General features: G+C 46.6%; 2 protein-coding genes across 5 annotated transcripts in view; both read right to left on the reverse strand.

Moving 5' to 3' along the window:
• Window positions 1–8,769, reverse strand: part of TDRKH (tudor and KH domain containing) — a 16,558-nt gene extending 7,789 nt beyond the window's left edge. The window contains exons 1-3 of one of the 4 annotated variants that reach the window (XM_070496922.1): window positions 8,669–8,769; window positions 1,504–1,652; window positions 635–741 (exon numbers count right to left, since the gene is read on the reverse strand). In XM_070496922.1, the coding sequence (XP_070353023.1) occupies window positions 635–741; window positions 1,504–1,627 (231 nt within the window). In that variant the 5' untranslated portion in view covers window positions 1,628–1,652; window positions 8,669–8,769. Of the gene's footprint in view, window positions 1–634; window positions 771–1,503; window positions 1,653–8,394; window positions 8,629–8,668 lie in introns of those variants that run through there. The other 3 variants (XM_070496924.1, XM_070496921.1, XM_014868169.3) reach the window with 3 other exon arrangements.
• An 8,386-nt stretch (window positions 8,770–17,155) lies between these two features.
• LINGO4 (leucine rich repeat and Ig domain containing 4) lies at window positions 17,156–21,698 on the reverse strand. Its single transcript, XM_070496925.1, has 2 exons — window positions 21,513–21,698; window positions 17,156–18,966 (listed from the first exon to the last, which is right to left on the reverse strand). The coding sequence occupies exon 2, from the start codon at window positions 18,951–18,953 to the stop codon at window positions 17,172–17,174; it is 1,782 nt and encodes a 593-aa protein (XP_070353026.1). The 5' UTR covers window positions 18,954–18,966; window positions 21,513–21,698; the 3' UTR covers window positions 17,156–17,171.
• Between the last annotated feature and the right edge of the window lie 77 nt (window positions 21,699–21,775).

Here is a 21,775-nt window from a genome sequence, read left to right on the forward strand (position 1 = left end):
GCAGAGAAAAGGACACATGGCAGTATGCTTTGTGAGAGCTCCCATCTGGGTCAGCTAGGAGCACTCTAAACCTAATCCTGGAGGTAGACAGAACTGGACACAATAGCAGCTAAATCAGGATGTTATAAGCAGTCCTCAATTACTTGTTCTTATGGAAGGAAATTAGTAACAAAGGTAACCCCAAATACCAGTTAATTAAAAACAGTTTCTCTGTATTTAGAACCTTCTTTCCTCCCCCTCCCCCCAATTTTATTTGGGTCAGAGAATCAAATATTTTTTCTTGACATTCCAAGTGAACAACGGAAGATGTACGAAGAACCAGGCAGCAATATTTACTGTCAACTAATGAGAGGTCGTTAATTCCATAGTAGAGAAGAATGGTTCAAGCTATACCAAGCTGAGAACCACCCAATCAAAAATCCTCATTTCAAGCTAAGTCATCCGTTCTCTAGGGAATAGAAGTACTCATCTCTAAAAGGAAAATAGCATAGTTAGCTAAAAAGTTCCTATATTTTTTCTCCTAAAAATATACATAGTGTGGGTGGCTTTTGTGGGATGGGGCAGAGGAGGAAAACAAGAAGGCAGGAAGTAGAATCAATCCCTGAGAAAGCCAACTGCCTGCTTGCACACTTACTTGTTTAATATTGGCTCCTTGCCGGCCAATGATGAGTTTCACAGCCTCCTGGGGAACTCGCATCTCTATCTCGATGTCGTCCTCCCCAACAAACGTCAGCCGTTCTTCTGCACAGACCATGGCTCATCAGATCAGACTTAGATAACACACAAAATTACTATCAGCCCTCCTCTGAATCTAGCTGTCAAAGAGACACTGATCCCAGAGATAAACTCAGCATCTCAGTCATAATGACAAGGAGAAGTGGCATCTAAGTGGGAATTAGAAGGTCCCCAAAAGACCAGAAGATGGGCATTCTTTCTGAATACTGTTTCAGATGCTAAAATAAGAAAAGGATTTGGCTCTGCAAGGAAGGGGTGCTGGATTTGGGGCAAACTATTTGTACCAAGACATGAGTCCCAGAAAAGAATAAAGGGTAGAAGTTGCACGAGGAGTCCATTAGGCTCAGAACTTCTCCTGTCTGTAGATAAATCGTTTCTCTAGGTCCTATTGTCTAGGTCTAGCCTGTGGGGAAACTGGACTCCACAGTTGGCCTTCTCCTAACAACTAAATTGAAGGAGCATATGAAAAAGAATATAGATACTAAAAAAAAAAAAAAGAAAAGAAAAAGAACCCATTGCAGCATTGATGTTGCTGAATGGAACAGATCAATAGAATTATAAAATGAGTTCTTAATTTCATAGACTAGCTTGACATTAAGAACATAGAAAAGAAGAAACCAAATAGTTCCAGTCAAAGATCCCTAACAGAAATCCAAGTACATCCCAACAAACACACTCGGTCTGGCAAGGAAAGGTTTCATTTCAATTTAACAAGGCCAGAAGACAGTCTGAACATTTCCATTATGTAGAGCCGTGGGGTTCACATACCTCTGCTTTCCCTATATCTGCGGTATAGGATATAGGCAATCGTTGCACTGGCTGGGATCCCGAGGCCCAGTGCTATTTTCTGAATAGTGGACAAACTTGTCCAAGAAGTCCGTTCAGTGGACATTTTCTGCTGTACTCTGACTTACATCCTGGAATAAGCAAATGAGGGAAAAGAAGGAGCTTTCATCTGACACCTTTACGACTGGCAGAGAGGCATGGGAATACATTATAATATTATTAAAAAGAATAATCCTGCCTACCTTCCCATTTCAAGAGCTTGAGCAGTCTCAATCTCTCTCATGTAAAGGTCTATTTCATCTAACTTTTAAAAAGTTAGCTAAGGGACACACACAACTAGAGAGAGGCATACTTCATTCCCTGCCCCCACCCCTCCAGGGAGAACTATACAATGACCACAATTTTAAAAGACAAAGGAACAAAAAATTAAGTGAATAAAATATTTCAAAAATAAATATTTAGATTTCATATCAAACTATTTAAAATTCCTTATCTGTGCCCTTCTATGCTTTCAGGTCTTTCCTGAGCTGTTGATTCTGCAAAGTGTGGCTTTCCAGGCCTAATTTTAGGCTTTGCTACTTCTACTTCTCTTTCTTGGAAGTACTGTCTTTATTTACTGTCTATACTCCTGATTTCTATTTACTCCTCAACCAGGTCTGTCTTGCTCCTTTGCCAAAACTACAACTTTCCAGATAATCAACCTAGATGGCGTGTATAAGCCTTATCTAATAATACCTCTGTGCCCTCTTTCTCTTGGTTCCTCCTATTTCCCTGGAGGGGCCTTTGGAGTTTTAGACTTGTCTTCTTGTGGTCTCTATCCACTGCTATTGTCATTCTGCTCTCTTTGGGTAATTTCACCCACACCTGCAGCTTCAACTACTACCTACATGCTAATGACTCCAACAACACTGCACCTGGACTGATTCAGAAGCTCCTCAAATCTCATTTAGACCACTCCAGCGGCTTTCCTGCTATTCGTCTCTGACACTGTATCTTCATTTTCCTGCCGAGCAAATCTTAACATGTCCCTCACTATGTTTCCTTATTCCATATAGTTTCTCACCCTCCCAGACAATTATTTCATACTGTTTCTTCTCAAACCTCTAGCACCTCCTTCTCCATCCTCACTCTCAACTGATGTCCTTGCTTCCAATTTCAGTGAGAAAGTAGAGTGCTCAGAGAAAATATTAACAAACTTCCACATTTTCCCACATATCTTTATCTGTGCCCAAGTATTCTATCTTCTCTCTCATGGCCACAGATGAACTGTCTCCGCTAGCAGTGAAGTCTCCCATAAAAGTGTTATTCCACCAGCGTCACTATCCTTCCTTCTCCTGCACTGCTAATGTTTTCTTCTCTATTGGATCCTTCTATCAGCAGACAAACAGGCTATTATTTCTCCTTTCTCAAAAGAAACTTTCTCTATTCCACTTATTCCTCCAAACATTTCTCATTTTTTTTCCTTCCTTTTACAGGAAAACTCACGAGCGCCAATACTTCTGTGCTCAATTTCTCTTCTTGAATGCATTCTCACTGCTCTTGTCAAGGTCACCAGTGACTTCACACTGCTAAATCCGATGATCAATTCTCACTCTTCACTTTATCTGACCTCAGGCTAGTATCTAGCACAGCTGGTGACTCTCTCTTCTCTGAAACACTTTCTTCACACTTGGCTTCCATGACAACACTTTCCTGGTTTTCATTCTCTTTCTGGCTGCTCCATCAGTCTCCTTTTTCTAACCCCTAAACACTGGAGTGCCCCAGGGCTCTGTGATTTGCCCTCTTCTCTCTTGTACCTCACCTCCTGGGTGATCTCATCAAGCTCTCATTCATGGCTTGGCTTTAAAACCCATCTATATGCTGTTAACTCCCAAATTCATAGACTGTGTTCTCCTGATCTCTAGGTTTGTTTATCCAACCACCTATAAGACACAGCGCCATTTGACATCTAATAGGGATCTCAAACTTAAAAGGCACACTCCCGATCTTACCTGCTTCCTGTAGTCTGCCATTTCAGTAAATGGCAACTCCACACTTTTAGTTCCTCAGGCTGAAAATCTTACTCATCCTCTTCCTCAAACAGCACATCCAGGCTGTCAGCAAATCCTATTCGTTCTACCTCTAAATTATCCAGAATCTGACCACTTTTTACTTCTTCAACTACTATCACCACCATCTGCTCTAAACCACTATTATCTCTTGCCCTAGATTATTGCAATTGCTTCTTAATTATGTCTTTGCATCTTCCATTGTTTATTCTCAACACAACTGATGGAGTAAGTCAAATATTATTCATCCATTCAAAATCTTCCAGTGGTTTCCCATCTCACACTGATTAAAAGCCTAAGTCATTATAATAACCTGTAAAGTCTTCACTTTTGTCATGATCCATTCGTCATGATTGTCTCCCCATTAGAATGTAAACTCCACAAGGGCAGCAATTTTTTTGTTTGTTTCTCAGTACTTAGCACACAGTAGCTAGTCAACAATCATTTACTGAATGAATAAACTTCCTCTTCTACAGCAACTCTCTGTGCCTACATGTAAAGTCATTAATGGCATGTTCGTTCTAATCTGATCTCTGCCTACCATCTTCACAGCCTTTTAGTGAACCCCACCTCTACTAGGGGAACAGGATGTGCTCTCTTATGTATCCATGCTCTAATAAATGTGTCACTTCTGTTTTCCTAGTCTTCCTCCTTAAGCCCATCTGGTATCCCTGGCAAAATTCTATTCCTTCTTAAGTCTCAGCTCTATTACCATTTCTTCTGAGGCCTCTGGGATTTTCCCTAGCTGACTTAGCGTGAGTTTCTCCTTAGCTCATGCTGCCCTATGAGAGATACTCCTGTGCCAGCACTTGTTCACACCATATGCAATTGTTTATCTGTTATGCCTGTGTCCTCTAGACTACTGGCTTCACCAGTGCAATTCAACCATGTTTATTAAGCACGTGTATGTGCTAGATGCTACTGTGGCATTAAGGACACAAAGATGAAAAGATAAATGTATTGAGTAGCTACTATGCCACCAGTTACTTTACATACATCATTTTATTCAATCTTCATACAATCCTGTAAGGTGGGAAATATTAACACCAGTTTTACAGAGGAGCACACAGGCTTAAAGAGGTTACCTAACCTCTTACCCAGAGTCTGGGTTATTATTTGCATATCAAAAACCTTTTAAAGTGACTTTAGGAGCCACCTCTCCCTCCTTTTACCTAAACTCTCAGCAGAACAGTAGCTAGTGTCTTTATTCTTTATTCTGATCAACACATTAAATTCACAATTAATAAACAAATACTGGTGGAAAACGCTGCAGGTGGTAAAAAACTAAAGACATTATAATATAAATACAAATATAAAGATATTATAATCTAGTGGTAGAACAAAACATAATGTGGCTTTCAACAAGATTTGCTTTAAAATGAAGGAATGTAATTTATGCTCTAATTTGCCTTCATGCTCAAAATTTCTACCCAAATGATTATGCTATACGAGAAAAAAATATTTTTTGCCTTAAAAAAACCTGGTTGTATCCTAGTAAGGCTAAAAACATACTCATTAATAAAGGACCTACTCAGGAATAAAACTTGGGTTCTAAATGTGCTTCTCCTGAAAGCCTTTCAGGAAGAATGATGAGAGAAAGGAGAAGACCTCTTACAGAAACCTCGTTCTGAGAGAAAATCCCATAAGGACACTGCAGGCAGATTTCTTACCACTGTCAGACAGAGGACCAAATTTTCTATCTGGCCTCAGAGAGCTTTACTGACCACTAGAAATGAATCAAGTTCTTCAGAGAACTACCAGAAGTTTGCCAAATCTATTTTTTCTAGCCAATAGTTTTAAACAAATTCAATCCATTCTCTTGCCCGGACCCATGGCCTGAAGAGAAAAACCTCCCTTTACGACCTTGGTGAGGGACTCTTTTTAAGTGTCTTATTATTCTAGGCGATTAGTTGCTCAGTAAGTACATCTAGTAAATATCACTTTTAGAGATTGTTTCAACCTGAGGGAATGTGGCTGCTATTATTTTTTCTTTTCCTTTTCAGTACACAGCAAACTGTTGAGTTTAATGTGGGGTGGTTTGTTCTGAGTTATGAGGTTCCTTCCCTAATTGGATAAAAATCAGCTTCTCTTTTCTCTCCAGGTTGCAAATAAAACCTTTCTCAACTCTCTGAAAGTCTGGGTGGTATCATAAACCTCTTTGTACATACCAAAGGAAAGGAAACAGGCTCGGTTTCATAAAGCAGATTTTTTGCTTAAGTAATTCTTGGATATATGAACCCCAAACTGCTACTTTCTTACATTAAGAGATGGTTTATTCTGGGTGTCAAAAAAATTTCACTTCTTTTATCTACTGGTTACTGCACATATTTTATCACATGGTCTCTCAAGTGCAAAGCTTTCTTTACTATTAATGTGCCTCAGTTAAATAGTGCTAGCTCTTTGCTATGGGCTGAGGTGCCGGGGACACAAGGAGGAACAAGAATTCCTGCCTTGAAATACTCAGTCTAGTGGGAAAGATCAAACTAATTACATGGCAATGCAAAGATAATGTAAATCCTCAGTTAATGCAATAGCTGGGAGGAGCTACAACCTAACATGTTTATTTTTCAGAAGGTGCATAGTTGAAAACCACCTCAGTAAAATACAAATCATTTATCTTCTGCAGTTAAACCAATAAATGAGTATGCAATGTGTGTTTGGCCCGGGGAATACAATAGTCCAAACAGACTTAGTAGCTGCCTTCATGGAGGTCCTATCAGGCAGGGAAGGTCTTGATAAGCAGGTGTTAAAGGTTGTGGGAAACAAACAAATCTAGCCCCGTGAACAACAGCAGTCACTTGATCCACACTCTAACGCTGCCTGCCTTTCAATGCCACCTTGCTGGACATAATTCATGCTTATGAAGCATAGAAATCATAGAATTTTAGAACTAGAAGGAACCACCGAGATGATCTGATTCCACTAACAATGCTGCAACTGGGGAAACTGAGGCCCATGGAGATAAAGGGATTTCCCTAAGGTTACACAGCTAATTAATCATTTCCTCACAATGTGGTTTGAAGACCAGTCATGATGGCACCTCTTTAAGGAGACTCAAAGGACTAATACCATTTTTTTTCCCAGTGCAGAAACTACAAGGATCAAGGCAAAAGGATATCTAATATTCCTTTGCTTCTGCACTCCCTCAATCCTGACCCTCTATACTAGATTGTGTTTCACCGCTGTGGAGTTTCATAGTACTCCAAACATCCCTAACACACGCATTGCTTGTAATTCTTGATTAACGGCTATGTCTGTAGTGAGAATGAATTGAATGTAGCAACAGTGAATATAGGGAGACCAATTCAGAGGCTAGTCCAGGTGTCAGTGATTAAGATGGAGAGCAGTAGATGGATTAGAAGGGTTTTAACAGGTAGAATACGTAAGACCCAGCAACTGACTATGGAACGGTTAGAGGGTGAGCCCAGGAGCCGGCTATCAAGTTCCCCATATGAGCACCTGGTAGATAGTGGTGGTTGAGATAGAGAATATTGATGATTTCGTGGTGGAGAGAGTATGTGTGGAAGATGAGTGCCTGTGACAAGGATAAATTCACTGGGTGACTTCTATTTGAACCAAAAGCTAAATTTCACTAACTCCTCTTCAGATATTACAAATGAAGTGTGTGCTAATTGTGTTATCAGCTGATGTCTCAAGGAATGAATACCTAATTGATTAATCAACTATAGTTTTGTTTACAATTTACATATCCTTTTCCATTTCTTTTCCCCAGTTCAGAAACTATCAGGATCAAGGCAAAAGACTATCTGATATTCCTCTGGTGCTGCAGCCAAACTGTTGTAAATTTCTCTTAAAAAAAAAAAAAGAGGAAAGAAAAGTGGGAAATAATATGATGGAAACAGGGATAACTAGTACTTAAGGCCAGCTGGTGTTTGGTTTTATTTCAAATTGAATGCGAAGAGGAGGAGACTAGAACTTAAGACCACAGTGCCCAGGGGAAGCTAGGTAAAGAGGAGACACGTGGATCATTTCAGGGTGCGAAATGTAGCTAGACAATGGTTTTTCAGCGAAAGCTAACTTTAAAATTTCCTGACATTCGTACTCAACAGTTGCTAACAACCATCTGGTATGTGCAACTAAAGCTTACTTCTATTATCATTTCAAAAACATAGGAGTCAAATCACATTGTGAGCTCCAGGGGGCAAGGCGCTCTCATTCCAGCGTCTCCTCCTAATCAGACCCCACAAAGTTCCTAAAACATGGTGACAGGCTTGCGGAACCGAAGCAGCTCAGTCCATTCTCTTATCTTTGCTACACTTATTCTTTAAACCCAGGAGTGAAAAAAAGCCTCAACCCATTTCTCTCAAGCTGAAAAAAGTCTAAAAACGTAGCTTGACACGGGAGTCTTCCCCCCAAAACCACGATGATACCTGCATTAAGGAGTCAGGAGGGAAACTGGAAAAACAAAAACCCCAACGTATTATTCTGACGACTGCAAACAGTTATCCTACTGGAGCTAATTAAGAAAAAGCGGAGGAAAATAAAAGGCACACCGAGGGCGGGTCTACCGTCTCAAAAGGGAGCAGTCGAAAAGTCCGAACTGGCTGGGGCAAACCCTCTCGCACCAGGTCCGCGCGCCTCCTCCCTGGACGCGGCATTTTCTTTGGATCCGGTTACTGCCCCGGGGGTAGACCTGGCCCATCACCTCGCCTCACCCCCGGGGCTAGGGCGCCTGCCCCGGGCCCCACGCCCTCGGGGATGCCCCCTTCCCTCAGCGCCACATTTCCCCCTCCTGGGCGCCAGGGGCGCGCCCGGCCCAGCCTCTCCCACTCCCCAAATCTCCGCTCCCGCTCGCCGCCTTTACCGCTCCTCGAGTCAACTGTCGCGCGCTCCGCCTCGCACGTCGAGCCAGCGGCCGTCGCCTCCGCCCACTCGCACCACGACGCGGAGCCCCGCCGGCCTCGCTTCAGCCGCCTCTTCCCCGCCCCCGCAGCCCCCCCGCACCAATCAACGCCCGGCTCGCAGCCCGACCAATCGCCTTCCCCGCCACAACCAATCCTTCCGCGGGCTGTCCCTGAGCGACGGCGCGGCCGAGAGCGGATACCCAATTACCCGGATGGACTTCAAAGCCGACTCACCGCGTCAGCCAATCACATCCAGGGAAAGCAGACGTTGTCAATTGAGATTGCACCTGCTGAGAATTAAACAGCCAATTAGAGGTTTCACGGAGTCCTCCCAGCCCACCTCTAAGCCAATTACTGAGGAGGCTGCCACCTCCCAAGCCTTAGGGAAGAAATCAGCGGTGTGGAGGCTGGGCCCGAGGCGCGAGGGGGTTGAATTACTCATGCGTGTCACCGTTCGCACAAAATTGGTGCCTTTGTGCAAAGCCACCCCACAACCAAGAGACCAGTGGAAAGCAGTCTCACGATGGGCGATGCTCTGCCGCTTGTTTCCTCAGCGATGTTTTGCCTCGATTGGTCCTCCTACGGTGACAGAGACTCAGGAGACAGGGAAAACAAAACAGGCTTCGTGGAGGATGGAGAAAAGTTCGAAGGGAAGGAGCTGCGCGGCAGAGAGCGAGGGCCAGCTCTCTTTCTCTGCCCAGGAATAAACAGGGTGAGGACCGCCGCAGCAGCAGGAGAGGTGGAGAGGGACTCGGGTTCCGAGCGCGCCGTGGTAAGGGAGCTGCGGGTAGTGCGGGCGTCAAGGGCCCGCCCTTCACCTTCGCTAGAGATTGAGGGAAACGGGTCGGGCGGCAGGCGCGAAGGCTCCAGCCAGGGGCTGCCTTGTGTAAGGGCGAGAAAGGGGGTGGGTTTCTGCAGGCTGCAGTTTGCTTTGGAAGGGTGCATTCCAGGCGCCGGCCGGGTCCTGGACGGTTAGGGACGGTTGGGCCCTCTACCGCCTCTGCGCCAGAGCCTCAGGATCCGGGCCCAGCCCCCCAAGCCCCCACCACTCCCCCAGCCTCCCCCCCAGCTCCGCAGCAGGCGCTCACCCTGGGGACCGGGCGCTGGGCGCTCTTGTAATGTGGAGATGCCTGGCGCGTGATAAACACTCGGTGAATGTTGTTTGAATGAACACAAGATTGTATCTTTGGTCAGTTAGGGAGATGCCTTTGGCCCTCAGTTTTTCGTTTTGTATTAATTTAAAAAATGTGTGTTTTGAATGACTAATACATGCACGTTCTACAATATTCGAAAGGAATAAAACGTTATTATTAAGTCTCCTTTCCCTCAGAGGCGACCAGTTTTACCAGATTCTTGTGAATTTTTCACAAGATATTCTATGGTCAACATGCACATATTACATTTATTTATATATGTAATTTTTACCCAGTTGGTAACATATTGTACATACCATTTTACACTTTCCTTTTATATACTGTAGGTATCTTACCAAAGCAGCATATATCTGCCTAATAGTGAGATTCTTAGTAAACCTGAGGGATTTAAGGTATATCCAACTAGTCCTTTAACATCATATTGATACCCAAGTATATTTCATTTGGGTCTTGTATATCTGTATAATAAATACCTAGAACTGCAAATGCTAGGTCAAAGAAGTGTGTGCATTGGTTTTTCATTTGGATGGATACAATTTTGCAAATTCCCTCCCTCCCAAAGATTTTTCTCATTTCAATTCCACCAGCAATGTTTGAAAAGAATTTTGGTAAGTATAGTATTGCCAAATTGCCTTCCACGGAAGTTTTACCAATTTGCTCTTTCATCAGCAATGTATGTAAAGGACCACCGTGTTGTCAAACTTTTTGATTTTTGACAATCTGGTAGTGTAAATGGTGTCTCGTAATTTTAATTGTAATTTTTAAATTATAAGATTGAATATCTTTTAATATGTTTAAGTGGCAATTGTATTTTATTTTTCTGTAAATTGTTCATATACTTTGTTCACATTTTTATTGGTTGTTAGGTCTTTTCTTAATAATTACTCTGATCGTATGTAAGTTAAAAATAGTTTTCTTTTTTTCTCAGTTTGTCCTATGTCTTTTTACATTGTTATGGTGATTTTTTTGCTATGCAGGTATTTTTTATCTTTATGTAGTTGAATTTGTCAACATTTTCTTTGATAACTTCTGGGTTTCCTATCATTTTGAGAAAAGCCTCCCACTACCTAAGATTATTAAGAAATTCTCTTATGTTTTTTGTTAAATACTTTTATTGTGTCTTTTTGTATATGTAAATATTTGATTCACCTGGAATTTATTTTGGTGTAAAAGCATGAGATTCAACTTGATTTTGTTTGTTTTATCCAACCCTACTTATTGAATAATCCATCTTCTCTCCATTGTTTTTGAATGCTACCTTTGTAAGATCCAAATTGCCATATGTATTTGCATCTCTGTCTGGATTTTTCACGTTCCATTGATCTCTATTTGTGTTCTAGGACCATACTGTTTTTTAAAAAATTGATGTACATTGTGGTTTTTTTAACCACAATTTAAAAAATTGATGTACAACATATAGAAAAGTACATAAATGAAAAGTATACATCTTGATAAATTTTCAAAAATGGAACACATTTGTGTAACCAACACCCAGATCAAGAAACAGAACGTTATCAGCAAGCCTGAATGGCTTGTGTCCCTTCTCAGGCACTACTCGCCTCAAGGGTAACCACTCTTCTGACTTCTAATGGCAGAAACTAGTTTTGCCTTTTATTTTCTATGTAAAGAGAATCACACAGTGTGTAGTCTTTTGTGTCTGGCTTCTTTTGTTAAACATTATTTTTGTGAGATTGAGCCATCTTGTTGTGTGTAGTTTTAGTCCGTTCATTCTCATTACTGTGTAATAGTATATTGAGGGAGTATACCACAATTTACTTTTCGATTGTAATGTTAACATTATTTTGATTGGAATCACGTATTTTTAGATTACCTAAGGCAGAATTGTATTTATGATATAGAATCTTCCTATATACATGTTTAAGTCATTAATGCCCCATCAGTAGCATTTTAAAGTTTTTGTCATATGGAATTTACACATTTGTTTTTAAGATTATTCCTAGGTATTCGAGTGCCTTGATTGCTATAGCTATTTTTACTTCTAAAAAGGTAAAAGAGTAGTTCAGACCCAAGGAAGAACGTCCGTCCATTGTTGCTACAAAAAACACAGGCCTACTTTATGGGCTCATCTTCCAGCTCCAGTGGGAGGAAGTGGGCAAAAAAGAGAAATGAAGTGGAAGTCCAAAAAGATGGATTAAAAATTAAACCATAGGAGGAATTTCCTAATCAGAGCAGTGAAAAGCAGGTGTAATTACTTTTCCTGGAAATTTTTCAAAGGAAGGTTGACTTCTAATTGGCTGGGTAGGATGACTGGGGAGTAGAAGGGTAACTTTAGGGGAGATGATTCCAAACTCAATCTCTAGTCCCTGTGTATTTGGGATTTGTCGTCTCATTTCACCTCTAAGAGCCCAAATTAGGACTGAAACCAGTAGTTACGAGAGCCTGGGATTGGGTGAATTGTAATTGCTTTATTCTTGTCTCCAGTTCTTAAGAGTCCATTCTCTTTCCTTGAAGGGTGTTCTGAACAGGGTAACACAGGAGGCAGTAGGTGAAACTAGTTAACATAAGGTCTGGGTTCAATGGGAGGTGAGTGCAATGAGCAAGTGTTTCCACTCAGTAAACCAAAGCAGGAAAGTAGACTTCAGCTGGAGGACTGGGCACTGAGGCGTTCTCAGAGACAGTAAGGAGCCTGATTCCAGAGCCGTGGCTGCTCTCAGAGTTCCCTTCTCGGACCACATGCAAACGATCCGTTCAAATGGTGTTCAGCTATCTGAGTTTCTGGAAAACAGCACATTCCCTTTGCCCATTGTAGGAGTCTCCCCTTCCTCCTCCATCACTCAAGGCTGTTCACCAGAAACCAGCAACTGGGAGCATGTGCGTTAGTATCAGAAATTACGCTGGCATTACTCTTCAGTCTTTAGATCAGAGTGATGAACTGTGGCAGGTGTCCTAGGAGAGAGACAGTCTCCTCAGCCCTCCTGGCCGCTACCATCCAGCTCTCAGTCTTCCTGCTGAATTCCCCTTACAAAGCAGTTTGAAGGAAGAGGACTCAGGAATCCCTGATCTCAGATGCTTTCCAGCCTGAATCACAACCACATGCACTTCTTAGAGCAAAAGTCCCATCCAGAGTCTCCTGCGTGTCTCTGGGAGATGGGTACTGGGGGGAGAAGGGGAACAGAAGAGGGGAGAAGCTGGAGGCAAGAACATGTTTTCTTACAGGGTCCATCCTACCACCTGCTCTTATATGTGCTATCATCTACTTTGCACCATAGTCCTTCCCAGCCTTTTCCCTGTGTCTCTAATGGACCCTGGGGAGCACAGGCAGCCTAAGTCCTCAGCTTTTTTCCTGCCACCTGAGGCTTCTCGCAGCCGAGGTTCTTTACCTGCATTCTGTGGAGTCTGTGATGGCTTTGGCTGACTGTGGACAAAGTATAAACATTTTTGTTCATAGCTTTTAGCAGGTATTCTCAAAGGGGTCTGTGACTCATGAAGTTGAGGATCATTGCTTTTCAGGGTTCTCATCCCTTGAATCAGGGATCCAGCACAGCAAAGGAAATGGAGAAATAGAATATATCAGGGCCCAAAATGGGGAGTGCTGAAGTGCTGCTGGAGTATCTTTGGGTCTAAATGTCTCTCAGCTTACGTGAGACCATGTCTGAAATGGAGGAGAGGAGCAGTAGAGGGAGGGTGGGGTGGGATGGAGTGACCTCACGGAGTTCTGTCAAGCAGGGTAGGCAGAAGGTGGGCAGAGTCAAATTCTCCTCGAATCTGAAACAGCTCAGACTGTTCCTCCATATGAGAAGTTCCTGAGCAGCCTCCCTGTACCCTAAGAGGTTGTTGAGGTTAGAACCTAGACAAGCGCCTAAGAAATCGGAAGCCTCTATTTTTCACCATGAGAGGCTTTGTTGCTGGCAGCCAGGCATTTCAGTGCAGTCCATCAGATTCCTGGAATTTCTGCTGCTTTCTGCTGGTCTCTGGGGCAGAGACAGCAAGGACCTTGGGGGAGGGGACTGAGCGAAAGAGTAAAAACCAGCCAACCCTCAGCTTCCTGCATCAGGTGCATTAGGGCTGCTGAAGGAAGGTGAGGATCAACAACTGACCCCAGTGCCCCTAAAAGAGTTGTTCAGAGTGGGTCGGGTGGAAGATGACCCTTGATTTTACCTTTCTCGCAGCTCAGGTCCTGCAGCTGAGAGGCCCTGGGAAGGAGTTATAAGAGCAGACAGTGGCTAGGGCAGTGTGGCAGTATGGTGGAAGGCATTTGGGTTTTGTGACAGCCCTGAGTTCAAACGCAGCTCTCTTGCTAACTAGCTCTGTGTACTTGAGCACGTTACTCAATCTATTTGACCTTTAGTTCATCAACTAAGATGCCCTATCTATAGGGTTGAATGAGGATTAAATAAGAAAACATATATATAGTCACTGACATAGAATAGGCCCTCAATAAATTTTTCTTGTCTCTCTACTACTGTCTCACCTTGTGGAGAGCCTCTGTTGGATTGCCCCCACAATGTGGACCATAACATCCCTGCACAGGTACACATACCACCCACATGTGTCCCTGGTTGCATTCACACACTTGACACACACATACACCAGCCTGTACAGTCGCACCTGAGCTAAGGGCAGCCTTCCCAGACAGGTAAGATGAGGGGCCAGCTTGCTGATGACTGGGCAAGCTGTAGAAATGCTCCGCCCGGTAGCCTGGTTATATGAACGGGCTTCGTTCCTTGGAGGTATTCTGGAAAAGCTGTGTAAGGAGAATAAGGCGTGGTAGTGGGGGATAGCTCCACAGACATTTCCCCTAAGTTGAATGTGCTTCTTGAGGGATACTTTGCCCACCGCTGCCAAGGAAGCCCTAGTCTATGCCCAGAGTTGTAGTGTCTGGAGCTGTGCTGTTCAGTACAGTAGCCCCTGGCCACATGTGGCTACTGAGCACTTGAAACATGGCTAGTGTGACTTAGGAATGAAATTTTAAATTTCTTTAATTTTGATTAATTTAAATGTTAAGACTGATACTTGATTTAGTTATTGGAAAACTTTTAATGTGTTTGGAACAACTTGGATGTGTGAATTGACTTTTTCAACAGTGAATTTTGTGAAACCTAAATACAGATCAGATATTTCTGGTGAAAATTTAGTGATCGAATTGGAATGTGCTGTAAGTGTAGAATATATACTGGATTTCAAAGACCTATTATGAAAAGGTAATGTAAAATATTTTATTACTAATTTTTATATTGATAACGTTGAAATAGTAGTTTGAGTACATTGGGTTAAATAAAATATAGTATTGATATTAATTGTATCTGTTTCTTTTTGCTTTTTTAATGTGATACTGGAAAATTTGAAATTACATATATGACTCACATTCTATTTCTATTGAACAATGCTGCTCTGGAGACTTTGGGACTCGGGCAGCAGCATCGCCTGCTCCAGACACACGCCATCTGTTCCTCACTGCCTCAGGGGGCTTCCCAGAGAAGATTTCTCTGTGCAGCAATGCTGCTTCCACCCTTTTCTGCATTGCAGAGTGAGCGACTCGAGTGAGAGGCTCTAGCACCTGACCCCCACGTCCCAACCTAATAAACCAATGGTGAAAGATTTCAGAGAGGAGGGAAAGTGCTGTTCCTGGGGAAACCTTTCTAGTGTCTTATCAACTGGAGAGGGGAGATTGCTGGGATGCTGAGAGTTGTGTGTGCGTAGTTGGGGGGCAGGGTTGGAGGCTCAGGGATATCCACGTCTCAAGATTGTCAGATTCTCCAGCCTCACTCTCCAAACTGCGGGGTCCTCACATTCACCTCTGGCCCCACCCCCATATTGCCACCTCTGCCCCACCAAAGAGGTTGTCGTAAAGTCCGCTGCCTCCTCAATGGTGCTGGCTCCTCCCATCTGTCAGGGACAGTTTGAGCTGGGAATCTTCTAACGAGTCTCAGAGCAAGGATAACAGCAGCAGGAGTCGTTTAGGAAGCTCATGATGCTTGCGTATTGTTTGGTGAGGAATGGGTGGGGGCGCTTGAGTGTGGAGGGGAATTAAGGATGTTGTGCAGATGCTGCTGCAGAGAGAGAGAGAGAGAGAGAGAGAGAGAGAGAGACTCCCCAGGGCCACGTGACTCTCACTTCTCGGTCCCTCCTCCCTGCTCCTTTCTTCTCCCTTCACTCCTCCACTTCTGATGATGCTGCTGAGGCTGCTGCCCTGTCCCTTGAGCTCTCAACATCTCTACTTTTTCTGGCTCTGCTTTGCCCTCCGTTTGAAGCACATTCAGGCAGTCAGCATCTCCTGGCCCTACTCCGCGTCTACATCTGGGGTTTGCATAAGACGATGACCTCTATCCAGAGACAGCTTCCCCCGGGGCTGCACTGCACCCAGAATGGGAAACTGCAGAAGGGTAGTGGGAATTAACGAGGCAGGCAGTTCCTGCTGCTCCCTCTTCCCTCCACTTCTCACTACAGAGTGCAGTGCCTCCTCCCTTGTTCCTCCAAGCCTGGTCCTGCTGTGTTCTGGGTCTCTCTCCTTTGACAACTGCAGATTCTTGGTTTTGTTAGTCATTTTCCAGGAGTTACCTTCTTGCTTTCCCTCAAGAGCACTAGGAATCTGTGACACAGGAATGGTAGGGAGATCCCAACAAGAATGAGAAAGAAGGAAGAATGAGAAAGAAGGGAAGGAGCTGGGTGTCCTGGGCTGGAATTTCTGTAGAGGGATCCATTGGAAGGCGGAAGATCTCTCCTCCATCTCCAGAGATGGAGAGTGCAGGGCAAAGGTTGAAAGTGAAATGGGCTGGCAGTGCTGATCTCTCCAGGCCTGGTGGACTGCCTTTTGCATAAACCCCTGTTTGTGAGGCTGCAGTAGGTTCAGAGAGGCCACTGGGATACAGACTCAATGGGCATAAAGGCAGAAAGGGTGCAAAGAGGGAGATTGGATGGAAACAAGGGGTGGAAAGAAACTGAAGAAAACTCGAGATCATGTTTAGTTTTGGCTGCTACTGTCATGGCCTTTTGGCAGCAGGTTTAATGATATGACAGACTGAGGCCGGTAGTGGAGGCTCATGCAGACACAGTGCCAGTGTGTAGTCTCTTCTCCCCCAACCCACACTCGCATCCTTTTCTCCTTAGCCTGAAGTCCTCTGCCCTAGTTCCTTGCACCTTGGGAGGGGACAGAGCAGAAAAGAGAGGGAGACCCCCTGGTTGAGGATCAGTGACTCCAAGAAGCAAGTGGCACATCCAAGCCCCGTCTCTGAAATAATCTTATAGTTGTGGTTGGCAATTGGTATTGGTTATTAAAAAGGTATAAGTGTGTGCAAAGAAAGCCTGGTGGTTAGACTAGAAGACTGGAGCCTTGGTTATGTTTCCTGGTTTGTGTGTGGTTGGGAGGGCTGGGCTTACTACGGGGTCTCTGTCCCCGCTCTCCAGGACTCTCAGGGAGGAGGTGACAATGCTTATCCTCAAATGGCAAAAGCACAAGGAGGCAGACTCTATCAGGAGGCATCATTAGCTCCTGGCACGATGCAGGTGGGAGGTGTGGGAGACCTGTGCTGCTTGGGACTAGGTTCTGGTCCAAGTGGTCTTGGTTCTCTTCCTCTTTTGGATCTGAAGCTGGCTTGGCTGGGTCCACAGTGTGGAAGGAAAGGTCAGAAGAGCTTGGCAGTGACTCGGTTACCCCCAGAGTTCTTATCCCCAGAAGGCCGAGGTGCCACAAAGTCAAAGGTCGTGTGATGTTTGACCCGGCCTTTGCCCTTGCTCCAGAGGGCAATGAGGCCAAAGCAGAGGGTCACTGAGGTGAGGAAGGGGAGGAAGCCAACTGCCAGCACCATAGCTATGCCTCTGCTATCTAGGAAGAAAGGCCCTGGGATCCCTGGCATGGTGATGTTGGGGTCAGAGAAAGAGCCATTTGGTGGTTCAATTTGGATCACTTCCAGCCAGGTCCTCAGGGAGTCATTCCCAGCCACATTGCTGACCACACAGACATAGGCCCCTCTATCCCGTAGCTGCACTGAGCGGATCTCCAGTGTCCCGTCCTCTAGAACCCTTACTCTCCCAGCCCTTCCCAGCCAAGCCCCCTGAGGCCTCATCCAGGAGACGGTCGGGGCTGGGTCTCCATCTCCAGAGCAGGAGAAAAGAGCATGCCCCCCCTCCTCTGCAACAACCCAGCGGGGCCCAGACTTTCGGATCATGGCTGGTTGGCAAGTGAAGTGCCCTGGAGGTAAGATGTCTGAAAACTCCCTCAGGCTCTTCCCCTGGACATGCTGCGGGCCAGCACAGGCAGGGGGGGACGTGCCAAAGTCCAGGCGGCGGCGGAGCCGGAGCAGCCAGAGGAGGCGGCAGTCACAGGTCAGGGGGTTGCCAGACAGCCTCAGGGTGACCAGTTTGTCTGGAGAAGGGAAGGCTGTTTCCTCTAGTGTCTGAAGGGCATTATCCGCCACATCCAGGAGGTGGAAGGCAGTCAAGCCCTGGAAGGCATGGGCAGCGATGGAGGTTAGGCATGCCCCCGACAGACGTAGTTCCTGGAGCCGCACCAAGGGACTGAGCCTTCGGGCTGGGATGGATGAAATGGGGTTCTGAGACAGATCCAGGACCCTGAGGAAGCTCAGGTGGTGCAGCGCTTGAAAGGGCACCGAGCTCAGATTGCAGCGAGTGATGGCCAGGCTGCTGAGATTGAGCCCAAGCAGGCTCCCAGGCTCCAGGGCCTCCAGAGATGGCCAGTGGTGGATCTCCAGCTCCTTTAGCTTCCCCAGCCCCCGTAGCGCCCCTGCCGGTAGTCTCCCAATATCCAGTTCTCGAAGCCTTAGGGCCACTAGTGCCGGGAGATGAGCCAGGGCCAGGCCGGGTACCGTGCTGAGGTTGCAGCGCTCCAGAGTGAGCGTGCTCAGCTTGGCCAGCCCTGCAAAGGCTCCTGGAGCCACAAACACCAGGTGGTTGTCCCCAACCTCCAGCTGCTGGAGGCTTCCCAGCTCCCCAAAAGCTCCATCGAGGAAGAGGACAATCTGGTTGAGGCGGAGGTCCAGCAGCATGAGGGCAGACAGGCCCGAGAAGACCCCTGGCCCCATGATTCTCAGCCGATTGCCCTGCAGCCTCAGGGTGAGTAGGCTTTGTAGGCCACGAAAGGCCCCAGGCTCAAGGGTGGACAGCTGGTTGTAGCTGAGATCCAGTTCCCGGAGCAGGCCCAGGCGGGAGAACATTCCCTGCTGAAGCCCCCACAGGCGATTCCCACTCAGGTCCAGGAGTTCGGTATCTAGCGGGAGTCCCCCAGGTACAGCCTCCAGCTGCCGGTAGGCGCAGAGCACTGCCCGGGGCTGGGAGGTGCAGTCGCACACAGCAGGGCAGCCACCACTGCTCCCTCCAGGCAGGAGGAGCAGGAAAAGGAGGAGGGACCACGGGGGCCAGGCTTGCTTTGGAGCTGTGGCCGCAGCCATCCCCTCTTCAATCCTGGAATAGATGATGACATGACCCTTTTGGGAAAGTGGCTTCAGATGATGGTGACCCTGGACCTCCCTGGGCCTCCTTAAGGAGAGAGACATTGAGCTATCCATCTCAGCAGCGCCAGCAAGTAGAGTGCAGAACCAGGAGAAATTCTGGTGCACACCTTCCTGGAGCCTCCTGGGGCTCCTCTTCGGGGAACCTCTACTTTCCTCCCCCTCCCAGCCCTGGGTAACAGGCCAAGCGCTCACTAGCTCATGGAACCATCGTCAAGCCTGATTTCTGTGGGGAAATTTTTATCAGAATGGGACAGGAAACAGCAGGGAAGTGACTTTGAGTCTCCCTGTAATGTTTTTTTTTTTTTCCTATATCTGTGAATCCAGGAATACCTCAGGTCCCTTCTCCCTCATATCTGCTCTCCCCAAGGTCTGCTCTGTCCCTCTCTGCCCACCCTTCTTCTCCCATATTATTTACCCATAGCTTTGTCTAAAGCTCAGGGGAACCATGTCCTTGGATCCTGATTGGAAAGAGGCCTCACCTTGACTAAGTCATCCAAGACTGCGAAACATGCGGGCCTCAGCTCTGTGCCCCAGGCTCCGTTTACTGCCTCTCTGCCCCCCAGGCTCCACTTACTGCCTCTCTGCCCTCCTCCAGCCTGGCCCAGGGCCTGAGGCCCTGGACTAGCAAGATCCAATCTCCCCAGTACGCCTATGTGGATGACAGCCAAGCTGCACATTAGCCATGGCACAAGATCCAGGGGGCACTTGAATCCCTCACAAGACCTCCAAGGGCAACCCTTCCTCCCCTACAGATGACATTGGGGTGTGTGAGGGACACAAGAGATGCCCAAGGTTTGAGTTTTGTTGCTTGGTCCTTGGACTTAGGCTTCTCTTATATCCCTCCTTAATGGTGTCTTGATTCAAGTCCAGCGTGTGAATCTGAGGGAGATCTCTCGTCCCCTTTGGCCTCAGCTGCCTGAGTAATATACAGGAGGCAGATTTTGAGCCAGGGAGGCACAGAGAAGTGAGGAGAGACAGCACATAATCAGACACTGTGGGTGGGAGTAAGGGAGCCTTTGGTTGGCACAGCAGATCTCTGGGCACAGGCTGTGTGAACAGCCTATCTACTTAAAGTGGGTTTCTGTGTTCCAGGGGCCTGGGCAAAATCAGGAAAATGGTGACTATGATGACCATTGGAGACTGACTGAAGTCACAGAGGAGAAGGGGTCCTTAGGTGGTGAGAGCCCTTGACTCACCCTGTTCAACGCCAAAGGAGACCCCAAGGGAGGGGAGGTATTGGAATTGGCAAGGGATGGCTAAAGAGATAGGACAAGAGCCACCAATGCTCCCTGGGGGGCAGGACGCCTGGGTTCCTTTCTAGCTGCACGTCCCGATCCCCTTTGGTCTTTCAGTCTCCAGGCTTTCTGGGTCCTACAGGGTCAGCTTTTTTCTCCCACGTGGAACTAAGGAGAGGCAGGTTAAGAGATGGCGTGATTTCTACCCCTCCCTCTCCCACTCTACACCCTCCTCTGGAAGCATCGTTTTGGCAGCAATTCTACGGCTACTTCAGAGAACTGTAGTAGCTGGGAAACTGAAGAAAGAAGCCAAAGAGCAGAGGAATGTAGGACACCGTTCTGAGACTTGGGCACAAGAAAGAATGGCATGCGGCAGGCAAAGGCTGCTGGCCAGACTCCTCTTGTCCCTGTCCCAACCTAACAGGTCTCTACGGCATGCTGACTTCTTCAGAGAGAGAAAAGTCCCAGCCTCCCTCGTTCTCTCTGTGCCTGTTCTGGGAAGTCCACCTGACAGCTAGCTCTTTATCGCTACCGCTGCAGTTCCTGCTCATCCTTCTTGCTCTGCATTTAGCAAAAGTGCATTGAAGCATGTAACCCAGCTTCCCTCCTTCCCACTCCTGTGAGTTTCCTCTCAGTCCCCAAAGCCTGCTGGGCCAGGGGCTGGGGGATCTGGGGCCAACCCCTTTTCTTTATTTATAAGGTGGCTAATTTAATCACAAACTTCCCTTGCCAATCTCCATGGCTACAAGACTGGCTTCCACCCACTTTGCAGGAAGAGACAGGTGTCAGAACCGCTTCTTTCTCTCCCTAAATGGGCTGGGGTCTGGGGCATCATCCCCTCAAGGAATAGGATGCTTTCTTCTTCTCGTCTCTCCGTGGTGGTCCAGAGACACATTTGAACTCTTTAAAGCAGTCTCCTGATTGAAGCATGGGGGCCTGCGTGGGGAGGGGGCTCTTGGAGGAAAAATTTCTGAAACAGCCACACCAGTTGCGTAAAAACCCTTCCCAGAGGTAGAGGGAGCACTAGGGGATAGAGGGAGGTCTCCTTGGAGTCCTTCCCCCCAGGGGCACCTGGGACATCTTAGTTTTCCCATCAAAGTCCCGTGGGGCCAGGATCAGTGCTTGGCTGGGGGACTGGAAGGGGCAGGCAGGGTGGGCATAAACCTTCTAGCCTTGACAGGCACACTGGTCTGGCCTTGCCTCTGAGAATGGTATGGAGAAGGGCAGCTGCAGCTTTGGGACAGGAAGTGGGGGCACTTACCGGAGAAGCTGGAGGGTGGCATCAAGTTGGGCACTGCATCTGTCCAGGGCTGGGGGCCCGTCCCATTCGAGCTGCACCTTGGCCCCCACACCTCCCCAGTGTGCCTCGCTCCCCACTGCCTGGCTGCCCGGCTGCCCGGCTGCCCGGCTGCCCGCCACTGCTGCTGTTGCTGCTGCAGCCGCTGCTGCCAAGACCGAGGTAGAGAAAAGAGCCAGAAAGCATTTCTCCTTTTTTTTTTTTTTCCTCTCTCGCTTTTTAAACCA

This window comes from Equus asinus, chromosome 25 (assembly GCF_041296235.1).
Source record: "Equus asinus isolate D_3611 breed Donkey chromosome 25, EquAss-T2T_v2, whole genome shotgun sequence".
NCBI lineage: Eukaryota > Metazoa > Chordata > Mammalia > Perissodactyla > Equidae > Equus > Equus asinus.